The 24,703-nt window shown below is 46.2% G+C and overlaps 1 protein-coding gene across 2 annotated transcripts in view; it reads left to right on the top strand.

Annotated features, from left to right (window-relative positions):
• Positions 1 to 24,703, top strand: part of STXBP1 (syntaxin binding protein 1) — a 55,758-nt gene that overhangs the window by 10,654 nt on the left and 20,401 nt on the right. For both annotated transcript variants that reach the window (XM_066580690.1, XM_066580689.1), the window contains exons 2-15: positions 4,640 to 4,689; positions 8,534 to 8,615; positions 10,690 to 10,766; positions 14,571 to 14,649; positions 14,758 to 14,861; positions 15,936 to 16,084; positions 17,577 to 17,661; positions 18,560 to 18,690; positions 22,281 to 22,388; positions 22,476 to 22,536; positions 22,621 to 22,686; positions 23,882 to 23,962; positions 24,115 to 24,253; positions 24,380 to 24,489. In XM_066580690.1, coding sequence (XP_066436787.1) covers positions 4,640 to 4,689; positions 8,534 to 8,615; positions 10,690 to 10,766; positions 14,571 to 14,649; positions 14,758 to 14,861; positions 15,936 to 16,084; positions 17,577 to 17,661; positions 18,560 to 18,690; positions 22,281 to 22,388; positions 22,476 to 22,536; positions 22,621 to 22,686; positions 23,882 to 23,962; positions 24,115 to 24,253; positions 24,380 to 24,489 — 1,322 coding nt within the window. The remainder of the gene's footprint in view (positions 1 to 4,639; positions 4,690 to 8,533; positions 8,616 to 10,689; positions 10,767 to 14,570; positions 14,650 to 14,757; positions 14,862 to 15,935; positions 16,085 to 17,576; positions 17,662 to 18,559; positions 18,691 to 22,280; positions 22,389 to 22,475; positions 22,537 to 22,620; positions 22,687 to 23,881; positions 23,963 to 24,114; positions 24,254 to 24,379; positions 24,490 to 24,703) is intronic.

The raw sequence follows: 24,703 nt of genomic DNA, 5'->3' as shown, positions 1-24,703 counted from the left end.
GTCATGCGCAGTACAATTTCACCATCATATGCGACAGTATGCCGGGCTCCAGAGCTGTAAAACAACGCGTGACCCCTGCAGTGTTTTACGCTCACGGCCGTGTGAACACAATCTTAGCCTAATATATATGGCTACCTTAGGCTTCCTACACGAGGCCGAGCGTGATATCGGACCACATTTCCCGGCCAGATATCGCACTCGTGCATGTGGGATGTACCAGCAGGTGCATGGCATTTTTCTGTAAAAAAAAAAAAAGGCCCCCCATCATTTTGGTGTGGTTGCAATCCTCCGGCGCCGCTTTCAGCCACGTTGGAGCATCGGTAAGTGTTTTCCTGTCACATTGGAAACAAAGAGTGAGGCTTCCGAGAGAACGCCCAAATAAGTGAGCGCCACAGCTGATTGGAAGGGATTCTAAGTAGCAATAGGATAAGTAATAAAAGGTTTAGCCCAAGAAATCCCCTTTGAAGATAAGAATCTTGACTCTAAAAACAAACCAAGATCTAATCTCTATTTGCAATACAGCCTGAGATATAGCCATTTGACGTGGAAGTTGCATATACCTGTAGCTCTTGCTACAGCTCTCTGCCATCCGTATATCAGACTATAGCTCAGATTATATTATAGACAGAGTTTTGATTGTGGTCTTGTTTTAAAGATAAAAAATTTGAAGGAAGTTGATACGGCAAGGTAATTAAGGTTTACGTGCAATGATATGATGATCACATAAAAAAAATAAGAAAAATTATAAATATGTAATATTTATTGTGTGAAGGTTGGCATGACTGTCAACAGTCCGACAAGACAGCAGCAATCAGCAGGTTGTCTACTTCCAGCGAATATATGTGTATGGGGGTAGTGTGATTTTTTTTCTTCTGTAATTTAGGATTTATCTGTACATGTTAACCGTGTAAAATTGTTCTGGGCACTGGAGGTGCAAAATGGCCAAGAACCCTGGCAGCGAAAGGCTTAAGGTGGCACTATCTTTTCAGACAACTCCCACTCATTTACTAGCTTGTGTTAGTCTTAACATTTTTGTAACATACTTGCATTAAAAAAATTGTTGCTTTATCACTGTAAATCATGTTTGAAGTGGCTGTTACTAGGGGTCTCCTATCCAAGTTCTCTGCATCCAGGTACTCTGCTACATGCGCCTCACCCACACCACACACAGCTCTGCTACATGCACATCACCCACAGCATACACAGCTCTGCTATATGCGTGTCACACACGACACACACAGCTCTGCTACATGCACATCACCCACAGCATACACAGCTGTGCAATATGCACGTCACACACACCACACACAGCTCTGCTACATGCGCGTCACACACGCCACACACAGCTCTGCTACATGCACATCACCCACAGCATACACAGCTCTGCTATATGCGCCTCACCCACACCACACACTGCTCTGCTACATGCACATCACCCACAGCATACACAGCTCTGCTATATGCGCGTCACACACACCACACACAGCTCTGCTACATGCGCGTCACACACACCGCACACAGCTCTCCTACATGCGTGTCACACACACCACACACAGCTCTGCTATATGCGCGTCACACACACCACACACAGCTCTGCTACATGCACATCACACATACCACACACAGCTCTCCTACATGCGCGTCACACACACCACACACAGCTCTCCTACATGCGTGTCACACACACCACACGCAGCTCTGCTACATGCGCGTCACACACACCACACACAGCTCTGCTACATGCGCGTCACACACACCACACACAGCTCTACTACATGCGCATCACACACACCACACACAGCTCTGCTACATGTGTGTCACACACACCACACACAGCTCTGCTACATGCACGTCACACACACCACACAATCTCTGCTACATGTGTATCACACACACAGCTCTCCTACATGTGTATCACACAAACACAGCTCTCCTACATGCATGTCACACACACCACACACAGCTCTGCTACATGCGTGTCTCACGCACACCACATACAGATTCGCTACATGTGCATTACACACAGCTCTCCTACTTGCATGTCACACACCCCACACACAGCTCTCCTACATGCGTGTCACACACACACCACACACAACTCTCCTACATACATTCTTCATCAGGCTCTGCTGATTAAAGACCTGTGGTGATGTCACCGTTATGTAATTAGGGGCTGAGGTAAGAGCCCAGGTGACTGATCACATGACGCTGACTTCATTACAGGTCCTGTCAGCACACAGTTGTTGTCAGGCTCTGTATGTTTTTTGCTTTAGGACCTGTGATGATGTCACCATCATGTGATCAAGGGTGGAGCGAGTAACTCACTCACGGACAAGTGGTCATTAGTACTTTGATGGATGACCTAACCCAAGGATAGGCCAGCAGTATTTTTTTTCCAAGCCTTTAAAAAGTAAATCTCAGAACTCCTTTAGACCCCCTTAATATGAGAGTGATAGGGCACTTTTTCTGCACATGTACTACGGATGAACGGCCTGACTGCGGGTCTGCTGACCCAGACGCAGATCATCATAGATCCATATGATGCTCTGGGTTCGGTTTACAAGGCCCGCCGTTGGACTAGGACATTCGTCGCATCGTGCAAGCACAAACGCGTGCCTGAGTTACGCTGCTATGAATGTTGCGGTCTTATGGGAAGAGGGGCCAGGCCTGTGAAGCGGGGATGTGCCTATTGCACAATGTAAACCAGCATCTAGCAGGGGGACGTGGGCTGTCATTTTAATATGTAGGTGGAATTGCTCCTTAATAGAGAAGATTACCCCTTCGTCATACCCAGCTGCACCGTAAATTGTAGAGGAGAGACCATATTGTCATCTCTTGTTTGTGTGGGTGTCGGGATGAGAAGGAATGAGGTCATGCAATACCAGAACTGCGGATTAGGGGAGCTAATGCTTCTGCTAGAAACCGGAGCTTCACTATACTGGCCATTACGGTAGGATGGTGGCGTTTATGCCCATAATATGCCATGTTTGTTACCCGCATCCTATACTCCTCCATTATGGATCTCAGCACTTGTAAATGGTCGTTTAGGTAGCTGGCTAATATACTAGGATTTAAAGCTGAGGCTTTGTGGACTAATCTCGGCGACTGTAGGGTGCAGGTGCTTACGTGGGAACATCCATATGGATAGGATAAAGACATCACACTACATATCTTACAGAAGAGTAAAAATACTCATCTCAGCATTTTTGATGAGTATTTTTAGCCACGGAAGAATACGCAATTTGTCAAAGGAGCTGTCCCGTTATAGCCTACCTATGGCCTATTCTGAGGATAGGATATCAATAGCAGATTAATTGGGATCCTGCTACAGACCCCTGCCAATGAAGTGATTTCTGCAGGGAGGAAACAGCTCCGTTCCTACTGCAGTGGTCAGGACTGGTATGGCAGGCCAAGTTCTCCTTAAAATGAATAACAGGTACAAAAAAGGTTAAAAGGTGTATAAGACGCAACCTGGGAACATATATGAGAACATAAGAGAGTTTTCACTTAACGTCTCTGTTTATTGTATAACCAGCATATATACACGTTTCAAGGCTACTAAGCTTCTTCCTCAGTATGGGGAGGGAGGGGTGACATACATCAGTGGCATAAGGTGGCATTCAAATGTCATGCCTGGAAAGGAGTTAAGCTCCTAAATGCCACTTTCTGCCACTGACGTTTGTCCCCAGCAAATACTGAGGAAGAGGCTTGGTAGATTCGAAACGTGTATATATATTGGTTATACAATAAACAGAGAAGTTAAGCAAAAACATCATTATGTACTCATAGGTTTCTAGGTTGCACCTCCTACACAGTTTTTTAACCTTCTTGGTACCTGTTGCTCACATGTCTACCATGAAGGTTGTGACGGTCATTTTGGGGCTAGCTACACGTATTATACAGAGAATTCTCTCCTTTCAAGAATTAAGCCTACACAGCCCTACGAAGGATGTAGTCCACGATGCCTTTTTTTTATTTCGGGTTGGTTCACCTGCTTGTCGACATTGAAATGAATAGCAACTTGACCTGCAGTACCAGTCCTGGCCACTACAGTGGGAATGGAGCTGTCTGCTTCTTGCAGAAATCAATGAATGCAAAAAAAAAAAAAAAAAAAGCAGCTGACCCCACAGGCTAATAATGTCCTCTTAATGCCACCTACAAGTTTAGTGACCCCACAAGCTAGTAGTGCCTTCTCAAATTAGTAGTGCCTGATCGTGCTGCTGTTAGTCTTTGACTGATGATCTTCAGTCCTTCCTTCTGTCTTCCCTGTGTTATGTGGCAAAGTGTGTATCGTAAATCGTCCTCCCCATCTTCTCTGGTTCCGGCTATTGTGGGATGCCGGGGTTAAAGCACTTAGGGGGGGATGATTGGCCATACAGGCGCTGCTTTAACCCCTGTGTATTTTTCCTGGAAACCCCCTTTAAGAACCCTCCTGCGACTAGCGTAGTGTGGAAGAATGGCCAGATAGGCAGTTTGACTCCGGTGCTCATACGTAGAAATATGCATGAGGCGATTTTTAATGCGTGCGTTCGCCTGTACGAGCGTTATTGTGACCTCTGAGGAGGAATGCATAAAGCCATACATATCTGAGCGGCTCTATTTCAAGAGAGATGACCGAAAATCTCACTTTTTCTTGCAGAGATCATGCACGATGTGATCCGGAAGGTTAAGAAGAAAGGAGAATGGAAGGTACGCAGCTGGGTGTGCCATTAGGCCATTATTGGGGGTCATCTACTACATGTCGAGCGGGACTTGTTCCTGCCGATCACTATTATTAATTAGATCGTTCCCATACAGAATTCATTAGTCTGCAGCACATTTCCCCATTAACATATGATGATGTGCGGCCCACAAATAAGCATTTTGATGCCCACCCACAGACCCGATCCGCTGATGAACAAGAGTTTGCCTGTTTATCGGTTGATCATGTGCACTTTCAATACTTGGAGAAGCAACGTTAGGGCGGTTTTACACAGACTGATCTAAGTGTTTAAAGGTGTCTGGTACTTTAAGGATTTTTTTCTATTGTGACTAGAGATGAGCGAGCGTACTCGGCCACGCCCCTTTTTCGCCTGAGCGCCGCGATTTTCGAGTACTTCCGTACTCGGGCGAAAAGATTCGGGGGGGCGCCGTGGGTGAGTGGGGGGTTACAGCGGGGAGTGGGGGGGAGAGAGAGAGGGCTCCCCCCTGTTCCCCGCTGCTACCCTCCGCTCCGCCACGCCTCCCCCCGCCCCCCTGGCGCCCCCCGAATCTTTTCACCCGAGTACGAAAGTACTCGAAAATCGCGGTGCTCGATCGAGTAATTACTCGAAACGAGTATATTCGCTCATCTCTATTTGTGACCCATCTTCAGGATCAGTCATCAATAGATGATCAGTGGGGATCCGCATCGATCAGCTGATTCCCAATGCCGCTGTCCATGTGGACAGCGCTGGTAGCAGATAGTGCTGTCAATCATTGCAGCCGCACAGTTTGGTATGGCAGGCACAGCTCCCATTGAATTCAGTGGGAGATGTGCCTGTAGAACCAAAATGGCCCGCCACAATACAGTCAGCCCTATCCGCTTCCAGTACTGACAGCGGTGGCGGAAATCAGCTGAACAGCGGGGATCCCGAGGGGTGGACTCCAATCTATTCATTGATCATCAGTAGAAAAAAATCCCGGACAACCCCTTTAATTTCACGCTGATCACAATAGTCGGCGCTCAGTTGCCTAACCTTTTACATGGGCTGACTCACAGTCTATTCGGGACAGAAGGATGTTAATATGATCATTTCTCCCCCATAGACAATCATTAGTGGTGGCAGCACATTCCCTTCACACAGAGAGATGTGCTGCCAACGATAGTGATTGCACATAAAGAGATCTGGTGACAAATGGGCGTCAGCTGATGTGGTGCGTCTTTACACGGCCTGATGGAAAGGCAAATGTATGTGCCAGGTGGTTGGCCCGTGTAAAAGGGCCTTTACATTTATGAATAGTCATGAAGTGTTAAAGGATTTGCAAAGTGCCTCCTTTGCTCCGCTTTTCTTATAGCCAAAGGGGAAATGCAGTCAAAATGACTTATACAGAGTGGAGTCACATTATTATGACCACCAGTTAATATCCAGAGTAACCGCCGTGTGCCGCACGGACAGCAGCTGGACGGGCCAGGAGTGACCCCATAAGGTGCTGGTAGGTGGTCTCAGCCATACTGACTGCAGTGCATCCTACAGTTGTATGGTGGATGGGAGAGGATCCATAGGGTGAACATCATGATCAAGTTGGTACCACAGATGCTCAGTTGGGTTCAAATCTGGAAAAAAAAAGGGGCCAGGGAAATACTTGGAAGTCTTAGTCATGGTCTTCCAACCAGTGTCGGACATTTCTAGTGTCGCAATGGCTTACTGGAAGATCCCATCTGCCCCAGGGAAGACAAACATCATGCATGGGTATATGTGATCTGCAAGGATAGATTCATAATCACATCAGTTCAGCGTGCCTTCCACATGGATGAGCGGGTCCAGAGAACACCATGAACAAAACTCCCCAGACTATAATGCCACCGCCACCAACTTGTGCTCTTCTAGCAATGGTTGCAGGGTTGGCGTTCCAACATCCATTCGGTCGGTGAAGCAGAAAACGTGACTCATCGGTGAAGAAACCTAGAATAACCACTCATCGGAGAAGACAACCCTTTCCCAATCAGCGGTGGCCCAATCCAGATATAGCCGTGCAAACTGAAACATTTTCTTCTGATGTACATTTGTTACCATAGGTACAGTGACCCTCCGTCTACTTCAGAGGCCCGTACACTGTCGGGTTCACTTAACTGTTTTAGACACTCGTCTGGTAGCCCCCTGGTTCATTTTCATGGTGACCTGCTCCACGGTAGAGTATCGGTTGGCCCTCACGCACATTTGTAGTTAACGTTCACCACTCATATCAACGGCACATGGCACTTTGCATTTCCCATGTTGGTTATTCCCAATGGTGCCAATTGTTCTCTCACGATGCACTTTCACTTGAGAAATACCAACACCCTTGGCCCGAAAGCCAATAACCATCCCTTTTTGCAAATCCTTTTACCCCTGACAACAATGAGTGATATGTGAGCAGACAGCCCATCACACAGCTTATACCCACCAAGCGGGACCACGACACGTCACCTCCTTCATGGACTACCTGCTGCCAACGCCGAGGTGATCATAATAATGGGACTCAACTGGTTATATCAAAGATACGTGTGAGAAGATCACATCTGTGAGGTCAGTGATCTCAGATCTCCACTGATTTCCACAATGAAGAGCCTCTATAGTGATCTTTAACCCTTTTTAGTACTACTGAGGGATTTGTTACTGGAAGTCTGACGCAGCCTTGATTTAATTGGCTCTTGACTTCAAATTTTGTACCAGATTTCCAGTAATAAAAACCTCTGAGTGGTGCCAAATGGGTTAGATTGTTGTATGGAGACCGTTCACTAGAATGACTAGGGGCACTTTTATATTGAGTCCCTCAGAAAAGTCGCTGAAGCGTACCAATGACACTTGTTTGAACGCTTTTACAAAGAGCGCCTATTGGTCATTAGTTGTAGGGTAGAACTTCATGTACATGCATTCAAAAGTCATTCAAAGACGAACAACTGTGACTTTAGAACGGGTGAGTTTTGATCAACCAGTGACTATTTTTTGGAAAGCTGAGATGAAACGACTAGTCGGCAAATTATTGCTGTTGGTGGCCATGTTTACACCGAACGACTGTTGTTTGCATTTGCTCTTCCAAGTGATTTTTCAGATAATACCCTGTTTCCATGAAAATAAGGCATACCCTGAAAATAAGACATAGCATGATTTTCCAGAGTTTTTGAGGATGCAAAATGACTTTTTAGGTTTTTTGAGGATGCTTGAAATATAAGCCCTACTCCAAAATTAAGCCCTGCTAACAGTTAATTAAAAAAGTCAATTTAAATAGTGTCCAGGCAGCTATACGTGTAAAAAAGTTAATCCTTTTTGAACAAAAATTAATATAAGACACTGTCTTATTTTCGGGGACGCACGGTAGCAGTATTGTGTAAAGCCACCCTAATTCTACAACACCCATATACCCTATTGTGGCATGGAAAGGGCTTGTCCTGATGAGACCACTCTTTTACAACTTTAAGGGCTTAGTCACACGGGCGCATTCGGGCCCCGATGTGCCCGTCGTCCTGCAGGGTTAGACGGTCGCACTGCAGGTACAGACGATTCTCTGCACCGCTGGCAGAAAGAACACATGACCGGCTCCGTTGCCGGTCATGTGTTCTTTCTTCTGGCCCTGCGGTGAGAGGTCCGCACTGCAGGTGCAGCCGTCTTCTTCGTGCAGGAGGACAGGCGCATCGGCGCCTGGTTGCACCCGTGTGACAGTAGATGACAACTCACAGTAGATGACAACTCAGAAAGTTATCTATAGCTGGAAATAAGAACTTTTTGTCGCAAGGCTTTATTGTTTACTGCTATGGTAATTACTGCTGGGTTAATTCTTCTGCCTTTATCGTTTTGTCATCCTGTGCCTATAGGTGCTGGTGGTAGATCAGCTCAGTACACGCATGTTGTCATCCTGCTGTAAGATGACTGATATTATGACTGAAGGAATTACAAGTAAGTGGCGGTGTCAGAAGATTGTACTGTTGTCGTGGCCAATTGGGCCACCCTGAATTCACTGTGTGGGCCATTTGGGTTATTGAGAAGTTTGTGCACAAAGAGTAACAGAATAACACAATGCTTGTATCAAACCACTACACTTCTGACTAATTAATAGCATCATGGTACATATATACCCAAAATGATGTAGCAATAGAGGTACATACCCCTAAAATCATAAGAACTCATGATAGGCTAATGATTAACATATGTTAACGCCTTAAGGTGTGTGTTACTACTAAAACATGTGATTTCCAAGAAATAGAACTTATACTGTGTTCATTATCCTAAAACTGCAAAGGTAGGGGCCCCAGAGCGCTCTCATGAGAAAGATCTGTGGGAGGGCGGTGTGAAAGCTGAGAACGATGCGTAGGAGATAGAAGACTAGAATCTAATACATACTAGTGTATCATATCGAACAAGTTAACCATTTAAATACTGTTATTTACCAAGAAGGAAGATATATATATCAACCAACCCGGGACACTGCACAATCTACAAACCTGTCTGCTTCCTGCAGCAAAACAGCTAAATGTAGGACAACACCTTTAAATAACTGAAGACACATTTAAGGGGGGTTATCCCAAGATTTTACATAATCCCTTCTGCGCAAGATAGGATCTGATTGGTAAAGGTCCAACCCCTGGGACCCCTACCGATCACAAGAACAGGGATCCTGTGTCCTATATGAATGGAGCTGTGGTCAATCATGCAAGCTACCAGTCCATTTATTTCTATTGCACTGCTGGAGATTGCTGAATGCTGTACTCTGCTTCACTTTGGACCCCCCCCCCCTAATATCTATAGTGCCCATACACTTTCAATGATTGTGGGATGAACACTACTTCAGTCAACAACTGTTCTTTTTGACTCCCTAAGACCCGCTTCACACGGGACCCCCAACGATCTTGAGATCGGGGACCCAAAAGTCTCTGCGTGAATGAAGCAGAGGCCATGTATGCTCCATTCATTTCAATGGAAGCGCCGGAAATTGCAGAGTACGAGAGCTTGGCAAACTCTGTGCTGTAATGATAATGAATGAGGCTGCAGCACGCATGTGCGACCACCGCTTTATTCATATGGAAATCTTCAGGACCCCATTTTTAAGATTAGTTGGGGTCCCAGCTGTCATACTGCCACCAATCATAATGTTATTCCCTATCCTGTGGATAAGGGATGCCTCTATAACTTGACACAACCCCTTTAATGACATCTACAGAAAGTGAAATGCAGAGCTGGACTTACAAGTGTGCCGCTCTCCAGACAAGCAAGCCAACTCACCAATTAGGCACCCTTCACATATGCGGATTTGCGATAACCTAAGTTCAGCATATCTGCAGACTGAACAATGTTTTTTTTTGCCTGCACATTGGCGTGTTTTGATGTACTTTTGCACCCGCAGGGCATGTTCATTTGTGCACGGCACATCAATAGTAGATCAGTGAGCATCTGTCGACAGGGAAGACCGCCGATTAGCTGTTATCTGGGCCGATGCACTTGTTCAGTGAGATGATTTTTGCAGGAATCAACAGCTCCGTTCCCACAGCAGTGGCCAGGCTTGGTATTGCAGGTCAAGTTCCCATCAAAGTCAAAGGGAACTTGGCCTGTATTACCAATCCTGGGTACTATAGCGGGAACGGTGCTGTCTGCTTCCTGCAAAAAACAGCTTGGTGCATGTATGCATTGGGCCAGAGAATAGCTGATCACTGGGAGTCCCAGGCAACAGCACCCTCGGATGAGAACAGGCCATCAATAGTTTACAACTGGACTTTAATACATATGGATATCCTAGAGAAAGTTCCACTGTTCCAAAACTTCATCTATTAGCCAGAGAAGAGAGATGTTGCATCTGGGGGACGGTTCACTTTAATAGTGTTTTTCATGCTTCTAAGGGTCAGTGGATGGGGCATGATTGGCACGTTAGGAGGTTATTTAGTGGGCATAGCCATGGGCATTCCTGTGTTGTGTATGAGCATTCTCGGCTCCAAGATCATTAACGAACACTTTTTCTCATTTTTATTTTTTTTGCCAGTTGTTGAGGACATTAACAAGCGGAGGGAGCCCCTTCCCAGCCTGGAGGCCGTGTATTTGATCACACCCTCTGAGAAGGTAACGCAGTATATAACGTTGCATTAACAGGCCATATTAAATAGATGTGACTTCTTGTCTCCACTCGAATTTATGAGTATCTTGTACTTAAAGGCTTTCCCCCTCCTTATAAAGAGGACGATTCACATGAACAGCGAAAGGGATACAGCGCTGATTTGGTCACTTCCTTCTCAGTATTGGTAGGGGTCCCTCATATCATAAACCAATGGCATATCCTTACAGTATGCTGTCACTTCATAATATGGGAATACCACTTTACACAGAGTGACAGATGCAGTCTTGACCAGCATGATAAGGGTTAAGACAGCGTGCCCATGCATAGTGGCATGGTGGTACTATGGGTTAGGGACTGCGGTGCCAGGGCTTACATGTTTGCCAATATTGTGGGTTTCTAAGGCCAGACAGATTAGGTGGGATGCATCCATTGATACCCTTGAGGACCTCTGGATGTATAAAATATCCCCCAAGCACATTGCAGACCAAACCTTCCTACAACTCCTATTGCTAAGCCATCAATGGGAAAACCGTGACCCTCCTCGCTTGCAATCTGAGGGGTTTCAAATATTCTCAACCCCTCTAACTACTCTGCAGGGCAAACCACATTGATCCCAGAGGTCGCAAGCGCCAATGTCGTAGCTCTGTGCTGCAATTACAGGGGTTTACCAAGATTGACTTTTATGGGATAGATGATAAAAGTCTGATCAGGGGCGGTCACACCTCTGAAACCCCCATCAATCCCAAGAATGGCGGTCCCATGTGCCCCTTCACTGCGGGCTCACTGCACCCCTTGCAGGGAGGAGGAGATAGACTGGAGCGGTGGTCACACATGTGCAGCACCACTCCATTCATGTCAATGGGGCTGACGGAAGTAGCAGAGTACAAGTGATCGGTTATCTCCCATTGAAGATGAATGAGGCGGCGCTGTGCATGTGCGATCAGCGCTCCATTCAATCACCTCCTCCTGGCAGTGGGCCCGCAGTCAGAAGGAGAGGGGGATGTAGGACCCCTATTCTCGGGAGCGGTAGAGGTCTCGGCAGTCATGGGTTGGTACAACCGCTGGTTTGCGCCGCTTTGGTTAGCATGTATTCACACTAAACTTGCATTGTACATGTGGCAGGACAGCTCCTCGCCCTTATCTGAAACACATCCATAGACCTCCAAAGATTGACAAGAGTGTGTTTTTGGCCTCCGTTGGGCTTCTAACTATTGGTAGAAATTGTTTTGCTGTATACAATGTAATCAACTGCACTATTCGACACTGAGGCGTCCAGTAAAAAAAAAGAGGTGTACTTACTTTTGACCTACATTACAAGGGAAGTTTTAAAGGGGTTATCCCACCAAAATTATTAATGAATGATATCTGATTGATTGCTGGGGTCTGACTGCTGGGACCCCCATGGATCGCTAGAAGGGTGAATGGAGCAATGGTGCACATGTGTGACCGTTGTTCCACTACGTTCACAGAATGAATGGAACTGTAGTCTTTCATGTGCATTCACCTGGATGCGGCCTTCTCATTATCCCTGAAGGTCATAGCGGTCAGACCCCCCCAGTAACCAATCACTTATCTCCTATCCTGTGGATTGGGGACCAATGTTTTTCGTGGGCTAACTTGTTTAATACCCCCTTAATCACTCAGAGCCCTGTTACACAGAATGGTTAGCATTAAAAAATGAGCGAACTCTGTCCTCATTCACTCGTTCCGTGTAGAGGGAGCCTTACATTGCGCCTGTTCTCAGTTTTGTCCTGCTTTCATGTTTGCTCTTGCATTAACCCTTCACTCTTGTCCTTCACTAACTTCCTCTTCACATAAATGTAGACTAATCCCCGAGGAGAGAGTGATTGTAGTGTCCTCCATGTGTGCCCCCCATGATCTGTGCTTTATTTAACATATCCCCCATTCAGAGTACCGTACCTTCAGAAGCATTTACATATGTGTGTACGAAGGATTAGGGTGCTATTTTAACCCCTTAGGGGAACAGCCTATTTTGGGCCTATATTTCCATCTTCCTTATTTGCATAAATTACCCAGAGGAGCTTGCATGGCCGTATAAGTCTCCTCACTCCCCTCTCAGGTCTCTTCTCACACAGCTTCTGAGTGCTCTCCTTGGGGGGCAAGACGATGCCATCCACCGACCCACTCACCCCCTGGGTGTCTTCATGTACTTTTTTTGGGTGCTCTCCTTAAGGATAGATGAGACCCCTCTTGACCCATTTTGGAACTAAGACCATAATGATTTCTTGCATTTTCATCTCCAGATCTCAAAAGCTATAACTTTTATTTTTTCGTTGACATAGCCATATGAGGGGTTGTTTTTTGCATGATGAATTGTAGTTTTTATTGGCACTATTATGGGTTACATAGATCTTTTTTGATCAATTTATTGGGGTTTTTGGAAGGCAAAATAAAGCAAAAAAACTAAGCCAAAGGATAATTTCACACGAGTGAGCACAACATCGGGCAGTGAATCTTGGGCCAATATCTCGCTCCAGAATGTGCGATATCCCCGCAGATGCGAAGCGTTTTTGTGTCAAAAACACCTCCCATCCTTTCAGGGAAGTAGCGATCCTTCTTTGAGCCGCTCTGGGGGACTGTCAAGTGTTTACCATTGTTTTCAATGGGAAACATCTCATTGCACTCCTGTGCACCTCGCCTGCCATACAATGTTTTTTCCAACCCCATTGAAAACTATGGGCAAGGCGTTCTGAGAGAACGCCCAAAGATAGGTCATGCCGTGATTTTCTTTCCTGCGCCACGATGCAAGAAAACATCGCTCATGTATATGACCCCATTCTTGTGCGCCTCGCAGCGCACAAATCGATTTTTTTCGGCCATGTGAAAGCGGCCAAAGAGCTTTTTTGTTCTTTAATAGTGTTTGCTGTGCAGGATGAAAAGTGTGTTCAGTTTTCTGTACGGGACATTATAGATGCAACGATACCAAACTCAGAGCTTTTTTTTGTTAAAAGTGTGGAAAGTGTACAAGAAATTTTTTTCTCTATTTTTTTTAGAGTTTTTTGGACTCTTTACATTTTTTTACGTCCGTGTAGGGGACTTGAACCTGTGATCTCAATATTGCTCTGATAATACACTGCAGTACTTCTGTACTGCAGTGAATTATCACTATTTCTGCTTATGACAGACACAAACACTATTGACTGGCATTCACTTACCATGACATCCCATCGGCCCTTCGCAAATTCATGGTGGAGGGCCGTTGCTGTCACAAAAGGGAGCACCCTTCCTCTGTTAACCTTCTGCATGCCCTGATCAACATTGATCGCGGATTAAAAGCGGGGATCGTTGTTTTCAGGCCCCATGGATCATTTGTTTTGCAGCAGTCCGGTTTCTTTCCGTCATCATCAGATCATCATTTGTTATACATCTCTGCAAATATAAATATACACATATAGCAGTAAGTACTTGCAAAGCCACTATATCAACTTCTAGCAAGGTTGTATGGGAACTTGGTACTTGGAAGTCCCATGAGCATCAATATGGCTGACAGGAAGTTACTCCAGATACTTCCTGTCTCAGAAATGAAAGAGCGGAGCACAAATAGATGGAGCTCCGTCCTTCACAGAAAAACAGAAGGTTCAGGTCTTTCAGAGATTCTGTTATAAGAGGCTTCTGACAGTCAAATGTTGATATCCCCCTAGGACCGCAGGTTCTTGGCCCAGTTGACATATGCTTTCCTTGCATCCCCTGTCTCTTTCTTAGGGCTCCCTCACACGGGTGTACTATGCGCCTATTACCCGCCATACGCCCGTGTGAGTGAGCCCTCACGCTGCTTCCTTCTCTTGCAGTCTGTTCACTCTCTCATCAATGACTTCAAAGACCCTCCTTCAGCTAAGTACCGAGCCGCACACGTCTTCTTTACTGACTGTAAGTGCATCACTAACACCTCCCTCCTTCGTCTCCTCCTGTGTTGTCTCCGTCCGCTTCCCCTCAGTCTCTCCCGCCGCTGACCCTTGGATGACGTTCTCTCCACAGCTTGTCCAGACACCCTGTTTAATGAGCTGGTGAAATCACGAGCGTCCAAAGTCGTCAAGACTCTAACTGAGATCAACATTGCTTTCCTTCCATACGAGTCCCAGGTGAGTGCGCTTTATTCTGTGCGTCCTCCTCTTAGGTCGCCCCTACTCGTAGCATCCTAGCTCCGGGTTGGCATGCTTGTACAGCTCATTGCCGTTCCAGTGTTAGTATTTGCTACCTCCTCGTATTCAGGAGCTGCTCTTTCTCTGCACACTTGTCACTGATTGACAGCTTTCTCCCTATGCATAGTATAGGGGGAAAGCTGTCAATCAGCGTCGGGGAAGCAGGGTAATGGTGGCTTTACACAGGACAACTGACATACAAATAGTTGCTCAATAGAGCGTATGTGACCAACAGCTGTTCCGTGTAAACACGGGCATCAAACAGGTGACAGCGAGTATTCATTCGCTTTGTTTCAGCTCACCTAAAAGTAGTCGCTGGTTGATTAATTATCACCTGGTGTAAACAGGTAATCGTTGTCTTTCAAGGACTAGTCAACAACTTTGCAGGGAGTTGGGTGCTTGTTCGGCGTGCGCCTCCCAGTGGACGATGATTGGCTACCCCCTTTTTTGAACATTTTGCCCTCCCACCTAACGCTGATTGGTTGCACCAAAATAGGACATTCTTTTTTTTTCACGCACGTGAAAGAAATGCAGGCGTAGGAGAACCAATAGAAATCAATGGGCTTGTAGCGCCGTGTATGACACGCGTGAAAAATACACGGATGACCTATGCCTGTGTGAGTGAGCCCTTAGCTGCTAAACAGTGATTTTATGAAACCTACAGCAGCCTCGCAAAAAAGTGACCCACCTATTTGCGAAGCTACTGTAGGTGAGTCATCAGGGCGTCTGTACCTACCTTTTACTGTCCTCAGATAGGGCCGCTTAAACTGCATTCCCTTTAAGTTGGTTTATTTCTGGCTGGGAGGCAGCTTGCTGCAGCAGAGATCCTCCCCACAGTTCTCTCTGCAGTAGAGACCAAAAATGTTGGTCCCTGCCCTGTTGGCTAGAACCTCCCCACCCAGTCGGTCTGCAGCCAAACATCTAAAAATGTGTTGCAACCAAAAATTCTATTTCTTCGTTAATTTCTAGGCTTCCGACTCCTTATGATAGAATGTTTTGTCTTCCCTTCTTTAGGTTTTCTCCCTGGATTATCCTGACAGCTTCCACAGTTTTTACAGCCCCCATAAGGCTCAGATGAAGAATCCCATCTTGGAGCGTCTTGCAGAGCAGCTCGCCACCTTGTGTGCTACTTTGAAGGAGTATCCAGCTGTACGCTACCGTGGGTGAGTGTGCACTTCAAAGGCCACGAGCGTGCTTTCCCTCGCACACAGCTGGGTATTCGTAGTGTTGTATCTAGTGATTTAAAGGGGCAATCACTTTTCAGACAACTTCTGCTCATCTACTAGCCTGTGTTAGTCTCATTGTTTCTGTAACATAGCTGCTTTAAAAATGTTGTTTTAAGTGGCTGCCACTAGGGGTCTCCCTTCCAGCTTCTTTGCAATCCACTCTCTGTTGTTAGGTACAGAGCTTCTGTAGTAACAAGGAAAAAGGGATGTTTTCTTAGCAACAGGGGTAGAACTTTCTTCACAGGTGGCTGCCGTGCACTCAGAAGCTGCAGGTTGACAGAGCTGTAGACACTGTGATATCTATCTTCACAGAGTGTGTGTACACATTATAATGAGTATACTAACCATTAGGCCAAAATGTCTCTGAATGCCTGACTCACCCTGGGAAAGCAGAAGGGTAAGTATTCAGATACTGCCCCCATGCTGATTGGACAACAGACTCTGCAATGCAGCATGGGAAGTGAGAGCAAGGAAGTACAGGACAGTGAACCACTGGCAAAGTGCTACTTTTTGCCATCCAGGCTGCCCGTTTTATTTGACAGTTACATAAGCAGACTATGGTATATGGTTACCCATATCCGCTGTGGTAGCTGTATGTGGATCTCCACTAATTGCGGGGCTGTCCCTGAACTTGCTATTCACAGCGAGCCTCTCAGAGGGGGTCATTATTTTACCTTCCATCAGTCCTCTGTGCTGTTGTCCCTCTGATCATTCATTTCCAGGCCCCCTTTTCCGTCTTCCAATATGGCTGCTGCAATCTTCTAACTACTTAATGCACACTGTACATCGGTAGTCTAAGGCACTTAACTCTGCTCTCTGATTGGCCAGCCCCGGTCACATTGCCAATAAGAGAAGGTGCAGTGCATCGGTAGTCTTAACAAGCTACTTAATGGGTGCATTAGAAGATTTGCAGTGACTGAGATCAGAAAATGGTCCCAGTACCATCTAATCGGAGGGAGAACATAGTAGGGGATGAACGGCAGGTAATATAAGCTCCTCCTGGACGGAATTTTTCCCTGGGACTGGAGGGTGACTTTAAAGGGGTTTTCCGGGCAAATACATTTGATGACCTATCCTCAAGGTAGGTCATCAACAGCTGATTGGCTGGTGTCCACCGTTCGGGACCTCAGCTGATTGGGCGCCTGCTGACAGCATCACAACACACAGGGGTAAGGTTCAGAAGCCACTAGCTCCGACCCCTGTGTAGTGGCCGGTGCTTGTAAATACAGATGCACATATGCTTATTATGGACATCTGCAGCCTGTATTGGCACACTAAATGCCCTTGAATGGGATAGATATAAGGCGCAGGTGGTATGTATGTAGGGGGACACAAAGTGTTTGTTGACCACATGACGGGAGTGAAGCTCTAACCCTTTGTATAGTGGAGTCTGATGGTTGTATTAATTGCCCTGTGTCTTCCTCCGCAGAGATTACAAGGATAATGCAATGCTTGCACAGCTGATCCAAGATAAGCTAGATGCCTACAAGGCTGATGATCCAACTATGGGGGAGGTGAGCCACCAAACAAGTCATAGCTGTTGGGTTTTGCAGAAAAATTGCGCAATCTGTATTAGAAACCTGATGTCATTGCATAGTCTGATTCAGATGGCTGTATATTCTGTCCATGTATTTTACGGACGGCGCATGGGAGCCATTAGAGCCTATGAAGCTGCACGTCCTCTTCTTGTCTGTATTCACGTACAATAATAGCACATCCTGTCTATGGAGATCTGCGCCCATTCCACATCGAATCTGCAGTGAAATCCGTGCTCCAAAGTGTCCCTCCTCATTCGAACGAGAATCAATGCCGTAGTCTTGTAGGGTCCAAAAACACGAACCCCATATACTGTGCCTGCCACAGGACCCCCAAATACTGTACTGCGCCAGCGTGACAGCCGTAGCCCCCCGGGAGTATAAATCATCTCACCTTAGCAAGACGAAGCATGACTAGCTCAGTCTCTCGCTGGGGATGCTGCTGCCACCTGCTGGCTGTACTGGGTAATGTCTAGTGTAACAAGTACTGAAGGTTCTCCCAACATATGGGACTTCACCGTAGGGTGGAGGAATATGCTGAAAACCACTAAACTCGTTGTGAGCGGCTAGGCAACCTATTTTGGTTTGCAATGTGCCAATATGGCATATGACTGATGTCCCAGTGATGCACCCGTCTCTTATCTCATTGTTACAGCTCCCCCTAATGGCAGGGTGTATGTAGATATGTTCTATTATATAGCATGCAAATTATATAAAACTAGTGATGGAGAAATGAGGTGCAGTTGCCCAGAGCAGCCAGCCGGCTCTCCGTCTTCATTGTCGCTGACCAGTTGCTATGGACAACTACACCACAACTGTAATTTTGAGCATCAGCACCCATAATGATTACTACTGTGTGATTATTTTTGATGTCCAGGGCCCGGACAAAGCTCGCTCCCAGCTCATCATCTTGGATCGTGGCTTTGATCCGGCTTCTCCAGTCCTGCATGAGTTGACCTTCCAGGCGATGAGTTACGATCTTCTTCCGGTGGAGAACGATGTCTACAAGTAAGGCAGAGCGTTGTGTTACCTGTTATATTACTACAGTGCGATATGCAGCCATTGATGTACGGGACTACATGGGAATCCGGTCTCCCATGTAAAATATCTGCCAGAATTTGCTTCGACCATTGCAAAACAAGAATCCATGGAGATACCAGGTGACCACTTGGCATCTACCATTGAGGATATTACTCTATCCAAGTCAGGTTGGCCAATGTGTGCAATAAGTCAGTGATGGCACAAAACGGACACCGCTAAAGGCCCTTTTACGCAGGCGATGATCAAACGCGAATGTTTGTACGAACGTTTATTCGCCCAATGTTCAGCCCATGTGGAGGTGACCCCAATTATCAAAGAAACGAGCAAATGCTTGTTTGTCGGCTGATTGGATCTTTTGCGCACCTGAAAAAAAATCATCATCTGCATCACATTTTCCCTCATAAATTGGCAAGGTCCTGCTGGCAACAATGAACCTGTATGAGGGACGAAGGACCATCGACCGAGCATTCATTCCCCATACGTTCTGAATCGGCCTGTCTAAAGGACAGCTAAACAGAGCCAATCTCATTGCTCCTAAAGGAAGGAAGCTACAGGAGGCTGCGGGGTAGGTGTAAATGCCTTTATTCCATTTCACGGGTTAGAAGACTAGGCTAGAATCAGGCAGCGCATTTCTCCACCATGTACTGGTGGCTTCGTCAGGCCTTTACAATGCAAAGTAATGGAGGGACATCTAAACTCTAGTGGGCAGATGTGATGGGACGGAGGGTCATAGGTCAACCACACCGTCCTCTGTCTCCGCTGTCTTGCTGACAAAGTTTTATACCTAAATATCAACTTAGCATTTTTTTAGCCTCGTCCACAATTAAAACCAATTAATGCAAGATTAATGAAAAAGGGACACATATTAATAGGAATTCTGTTACACATTCATAACAAATCAAATGAATTCTCATAATGCAGAAGTGTTATTGTTTTACATAAATTAATTAAAAGAAATAAGATATTCATTCCCCACCATTCATTATGGAGTCATAGAGACGTGCGATTCCAATCATATTCTATATTAGATGTAATAGCCTTTTCTGACCAGTAGATGTCACTCCATCACTATAAGTCAATATCCTATTCAAACAGTAAATCCAGTTTCACATCACCCATTGGGGGTTTCGTTGCAGATCCGGCTCAGAATGCTGGAAGATAAAGTGATGCATGCTGCGCTTTAGCCGGGCATCTGAGCGGAAACCAAACAGGCCTCTTTATAGTCATTGGGATCCATTTGGCGCACTTCTGTTGTGTCCTTAGACAGAACCGTTCGGTTGTTGAGATTCCTCTCTCCAGCTTCCCAAATGGAGCAGATAAGTGAAACTCCAAGAGTAGATGTGAAACCACTCTAATGTATATCACTTGTTTTTAATATATCCATTATAAGCCCATACAGTAAATAAAATGAGTAATAACTAGCTGAAAAAGGTGAATATTTCATACTTGAAAATAGTACATTAATTCCATTGTATAATAATTAATAAATGGATTAATATAATTTATTATGAATGTATTTGTTATTTTATCCTCATATATATATATTATATATGTATGTATTTAGAAGTTTCCATAAAAAATATCAAAAAAAAAAATTAAGAAAAAATCATAATCCTATATAATATAGATACTAATGATTATATTATTTCAATTCAACATACCTGTCTGTCCCTTCTTTTCCCTGACATCTGCCTTTGGGGGAGATTCAGAAGATTACATACACATTACTAATGATTATATATGAAGATAATATGAATCCATATTTTCACACTGTCTGTCATCTCATTTAGGCCTCATGTCCATGGGTGGGTTAGATTCCGCCCACTGGAGCCCGCAGCGGGATCCGACTCTGCCCGCGGCCATGGACATTTTCTTACCTGTCTGGATCCTGTGCGGGTCTTCTCTCTTCTGCACAATGGATGCGTGCAGACGCACCTGCCGGGGCGCATGCGCAGTCCTTTCTTTTCTTTTATTCTCTTACTTTCCCGCTGGATTGGACGGCGGGTGTGCTGCGGATTGGACGGCGGGTGTGCTGCGGATCGGACGGCTTCGATTGACTTCAGTGGTAGCCCTTCGTGCGGAATTTGCAGATAAATGGAGCATGCTGCTATTTGTCTTCTGGACCGAAAGGTCTGCAAATCAAATCTGCATGCTTTAATGTATTTGCGGACGCCCATGTATCCCTATGGGCGGCCTGATTTGTGGATCTTCTACGCGGGTGTCCCACAAGTCAGATCCGCCCGTGGACATTGGGCCTAAGGCTATCCGGCTGCAGGGTTTGTAATTGATAGATCCAATAGCTTTCCCTTTTACATAAAACTTCAGACCTGTAATTAGATGCTTCTGGAATGCGGTTGATTTGTACGATGGTAGGATCATCTTCGTGTTTGTGGAAATGAACACAATGATGGGAGATGCTACTTCTGAATGGTGGTTACAGTGCAGAGGGATCAGCCCTATTCTCATTTGCACAAGGAAAGACTAGAAGCAATGGGATGAAACTGAAAGGGAGGAGACACAGATTAGATATTAGACAGTGAGGGGGATCAATGAGTGGAACAGGTTACCACAGGAGGTGGTGAGTTCTCCTTCAATGGAAGTGTTCAAACAAAGGCTGAACGAATATCTATCTGGGATGACTTAGTGATCCTGCACTGAGCAGGGGGCTGGACCCGATAACCCTGAAGGTCCCTTTCAACTCTACCATTCTATGACATCTGCCTTCGGGGGAGATTCAGAAGACCCCTATACACATTAGATAGTCATTCGGTTCGACCGAACCTGTATGGCCACCTTAAAGGGCTTCTCTAGGACTTTTACTATTGATAACATCTCATAAGGATAGTTCATCAATCAGCGGGGGTCTGCCACGTGGGATCCTGGACGATCAGCTGATTCCCAGCACCTCAGTAGTGCTGTCCGTATTGCAGCGGCCCGCCCCAGTACTGCAGTCACAGCACCCGCTGAATGCAGTGGCGCACGGACAGCCAAAAGATGCGACAAATTTATTGAGAGACATGCCCATACTAGTAAATGTGGAGCTTTTTACTTCTTCACACTTTGGATGAAGATCGGGGTATAAAACGCTGGTCTTAGTTAATCCCCCCTTATGTTACCTGGCAGTCAATTAGTGGCTTGTATATAGTGATAAGCAGCATATATTTTATGCCGCTTATCTTTGTATAATCACAATGTCTGTTTTATACAAATGACTGTACTTTAGTGATGAGCAAGCATACTCGCTAAGGGCAATTGCTCGAGCTAGCATTGCCCTTAGCGAGTACCTGCCCGCTCGAGAGAAAATGTTCGGGTGCTGGCGGCGGGCAGGGAGCTGCGGGGGAGAGCAGGGAGGAACGGAGGGGAGATCTCTCCCTCCCTCTCTCCCCCCTGCTGACTGCCGCTACTCACCGCTCCCCCGCACCGGCACCCGAACCTTTTCTCTCGAGCGGGCAGGTACTCGCTAAGGGCAATGCTCGCTCATCTCTACTGTACTTCTGTACAGACCTGACGACGGAAGATCTCTTCTGGCGTGTGTTATATATTATGTCTTCCGTCAGGTATGAGACCAGCGGTATAGGAGAGCAGCGTGTCAAGGAGGTCCTGTTAGATGAGGATGACGATCTCTGGGTGGGCTTGCGTCACAAGCACATCGCTGAGGTGTCTCAGTAAGTACTTTCAGCCCCATATCCAGTAGGAGCGACAGGATTCACCCAGTGTGGGCTGATGCGATATTTCTCTTTGCCGCTGTCTAGAGAAGTGACTCGCTCCCTGAAGGATTTCTCATCCAGCAAGCGGATGAACACGGGGGACAAGGTAACTGATTATTACCCTCCGGGGTGTCATCACTAGGGGGTATAATGTTGTACCTGGTAATGAACTTTATTCTGGTTTTCTCAGACCACCATGAGAGATCTTTCCCAAATGCTGAAGAAGATGCCTCAGTATCAGAAGGAGCTGAGCAAGGTTAGTGCTCATTTCCTATATGCTGACATGCCAAAAGTCATGGGACAGGAACTAGTATAGCGTTGGACCGCCTCCAGCCCGGTGGAGTGCAATAAGTCAATGTGGCGTCCATTCCACAAGTGGATGGAAGATGTCTGGAGGGATGTTGTGGCGTCGGGATAGCTACCCACTGCTCCATGGTATTTGTAGGTGGAGGGTCTTGGGTGCGAATAGATATCTTCACTACATCCCATAAATGCTTATGTCGGTGAACATGCAGGCCACACCAGAATGCTCCTTGAACCTGTTCTGGACAACTTGGGCCTGATGGCACATTGCATTATCCTGTTAGAATATGGCATCATCGTGGGGGTACCTGACTTCTTTGAAGGGCTGCAAATGGTCACCAAGCACTGAAACCCAGCGGGCACCAGTCAATGACGTGTTTATGTGGACCAGTCTACCCAGCCCATGCCATGAGAACACACTCCACACTAGGATCGAACTACCACCAGCCTGCACAGTGCCTTGCTGATAACTGGGGTCCATAGCTTCATGGCGTCTGCGCCACGCGTGAACCCTACCATCAGTCTGTGGAATCCAGCCGTGCCCGCAGACATGGACAAAAAAAGACATTTTCTTACTTGTCCAGATCCAGCGCGGGTCTCCTCCATGCCGGCCGGATCTTCTTTCTTCAGCACGGCAGATACGTCTCTAAATCTCCAAGGATCCGCGGCACGGCCACAGTGACAGCTGCAGGTGTGCCGCGGATCGGATGGCTTCCGTTGACTTCAATGGAAGTCATCCCTGCGGGATCTGCAGAAAAATGGAGCATGCTGCGATATCTTCCTGCGTGTGCGCGATCCGCACGCCGGGAATAAATTGCATCCGCATGCTTTTTACTGTTCTGCGGATGCGACACTGTGCATTGAGGAATGTTAATTGTTCACACAACTTCAGAAGAGGAACATCCCATCCGTCTGGCGCTCACTGTCATTCCGGTAATTCATATCGCCTTGCCGTGAGCGCCCTAGTCAGCGTTCAACGTCACTCACAAGATAACACCTTACAACTTATACAGATGTGGGCGTTCCCAAACCATCATAATCCGCTTACATACTGCTATCCCATGACTTCTGGCACGTTAGTGTAATCTACACCGCTTGCATCCCCATTATAATGCTGCTCAGATACTTATCCATCGATGTCTTTGTAGTATTCCACTCACCTACACCTAGCTGAGGATTGCATGAAGCACTACCAGGGAACTGTGGATAAACTTTGCCGTGTGGAACAGGTGAGAAATACAAACGCCCTACATTTATAATGGATGCTGGATTTCTGGCATTTAACCGTGTCAGTGAGTGATGTTATGAGTGATGTGCTATATAATACATATGTGCCAATGTGCGGGCAGCTGCAGAGATTCATCATGGGATTGTTTCTTAGGACCTTGCCATGGGCACAGATGCAGAGGGAGAGAAGATTAAGGATCCCATGAGGGCCATTGTCCCAATTCTGTTGGATGGAAACGTCAGTACGTACGATAAGATCCGAATCATCCTTCTGTACATCTTCCTTAAGAATGGTAAGCTGGAGCTCTTTTACTCTACTGACTGCCATGTTGTATAAAAACGGATCTATGAGACCTATAACAGATAATAAATGAATGACTGCAAGAAGACACTTTGGTAACTTTTTCCGCTTTCTTTAGGGATCACCGAGGAGAACCTGAACAAGTTGATCCAGCATGCACAGATCCCACCAGAAGATAGCGAGATCATTACCAACATGGGGCATCTGGGTGTTCCCATCATCACTGATGTATGTATATTTCTGAATGGGAACGACTGGGAGGGTTCGTAGTAGGACAGACTGGCACTGCCCATTACATAATGGAAGGACTAGTGTGTAAGATGATCATCTTGGGGACACTTATAAACAGATACTTGTTGGCTACATATAGCATGGTTAATGATAGACTAGCTGGCTACATACAATATGGTTCATGATAGACTAGTTGGCTACATACAGCATG

Source organism: Eleutherodactylus coqui, chromosome 10 (genome assembly GCF_035609145.1).
Source record: "Eleutherodactylus coqui strain aEleCoq1 chromosome 10, aEleCoq1.hap1, whole genome shotgun sequence".
NCBI lineage: Eukaryota > Metazoa > Chordata > Amphibia > Anura > Eleutherodactylidae > Eleutherodactylus > Eleutherodactylus coqui.
Note: the sequence above shows the minus strand (reverse complement) of the source record. Positions and strands in the feature narration are given on the sequence as shown.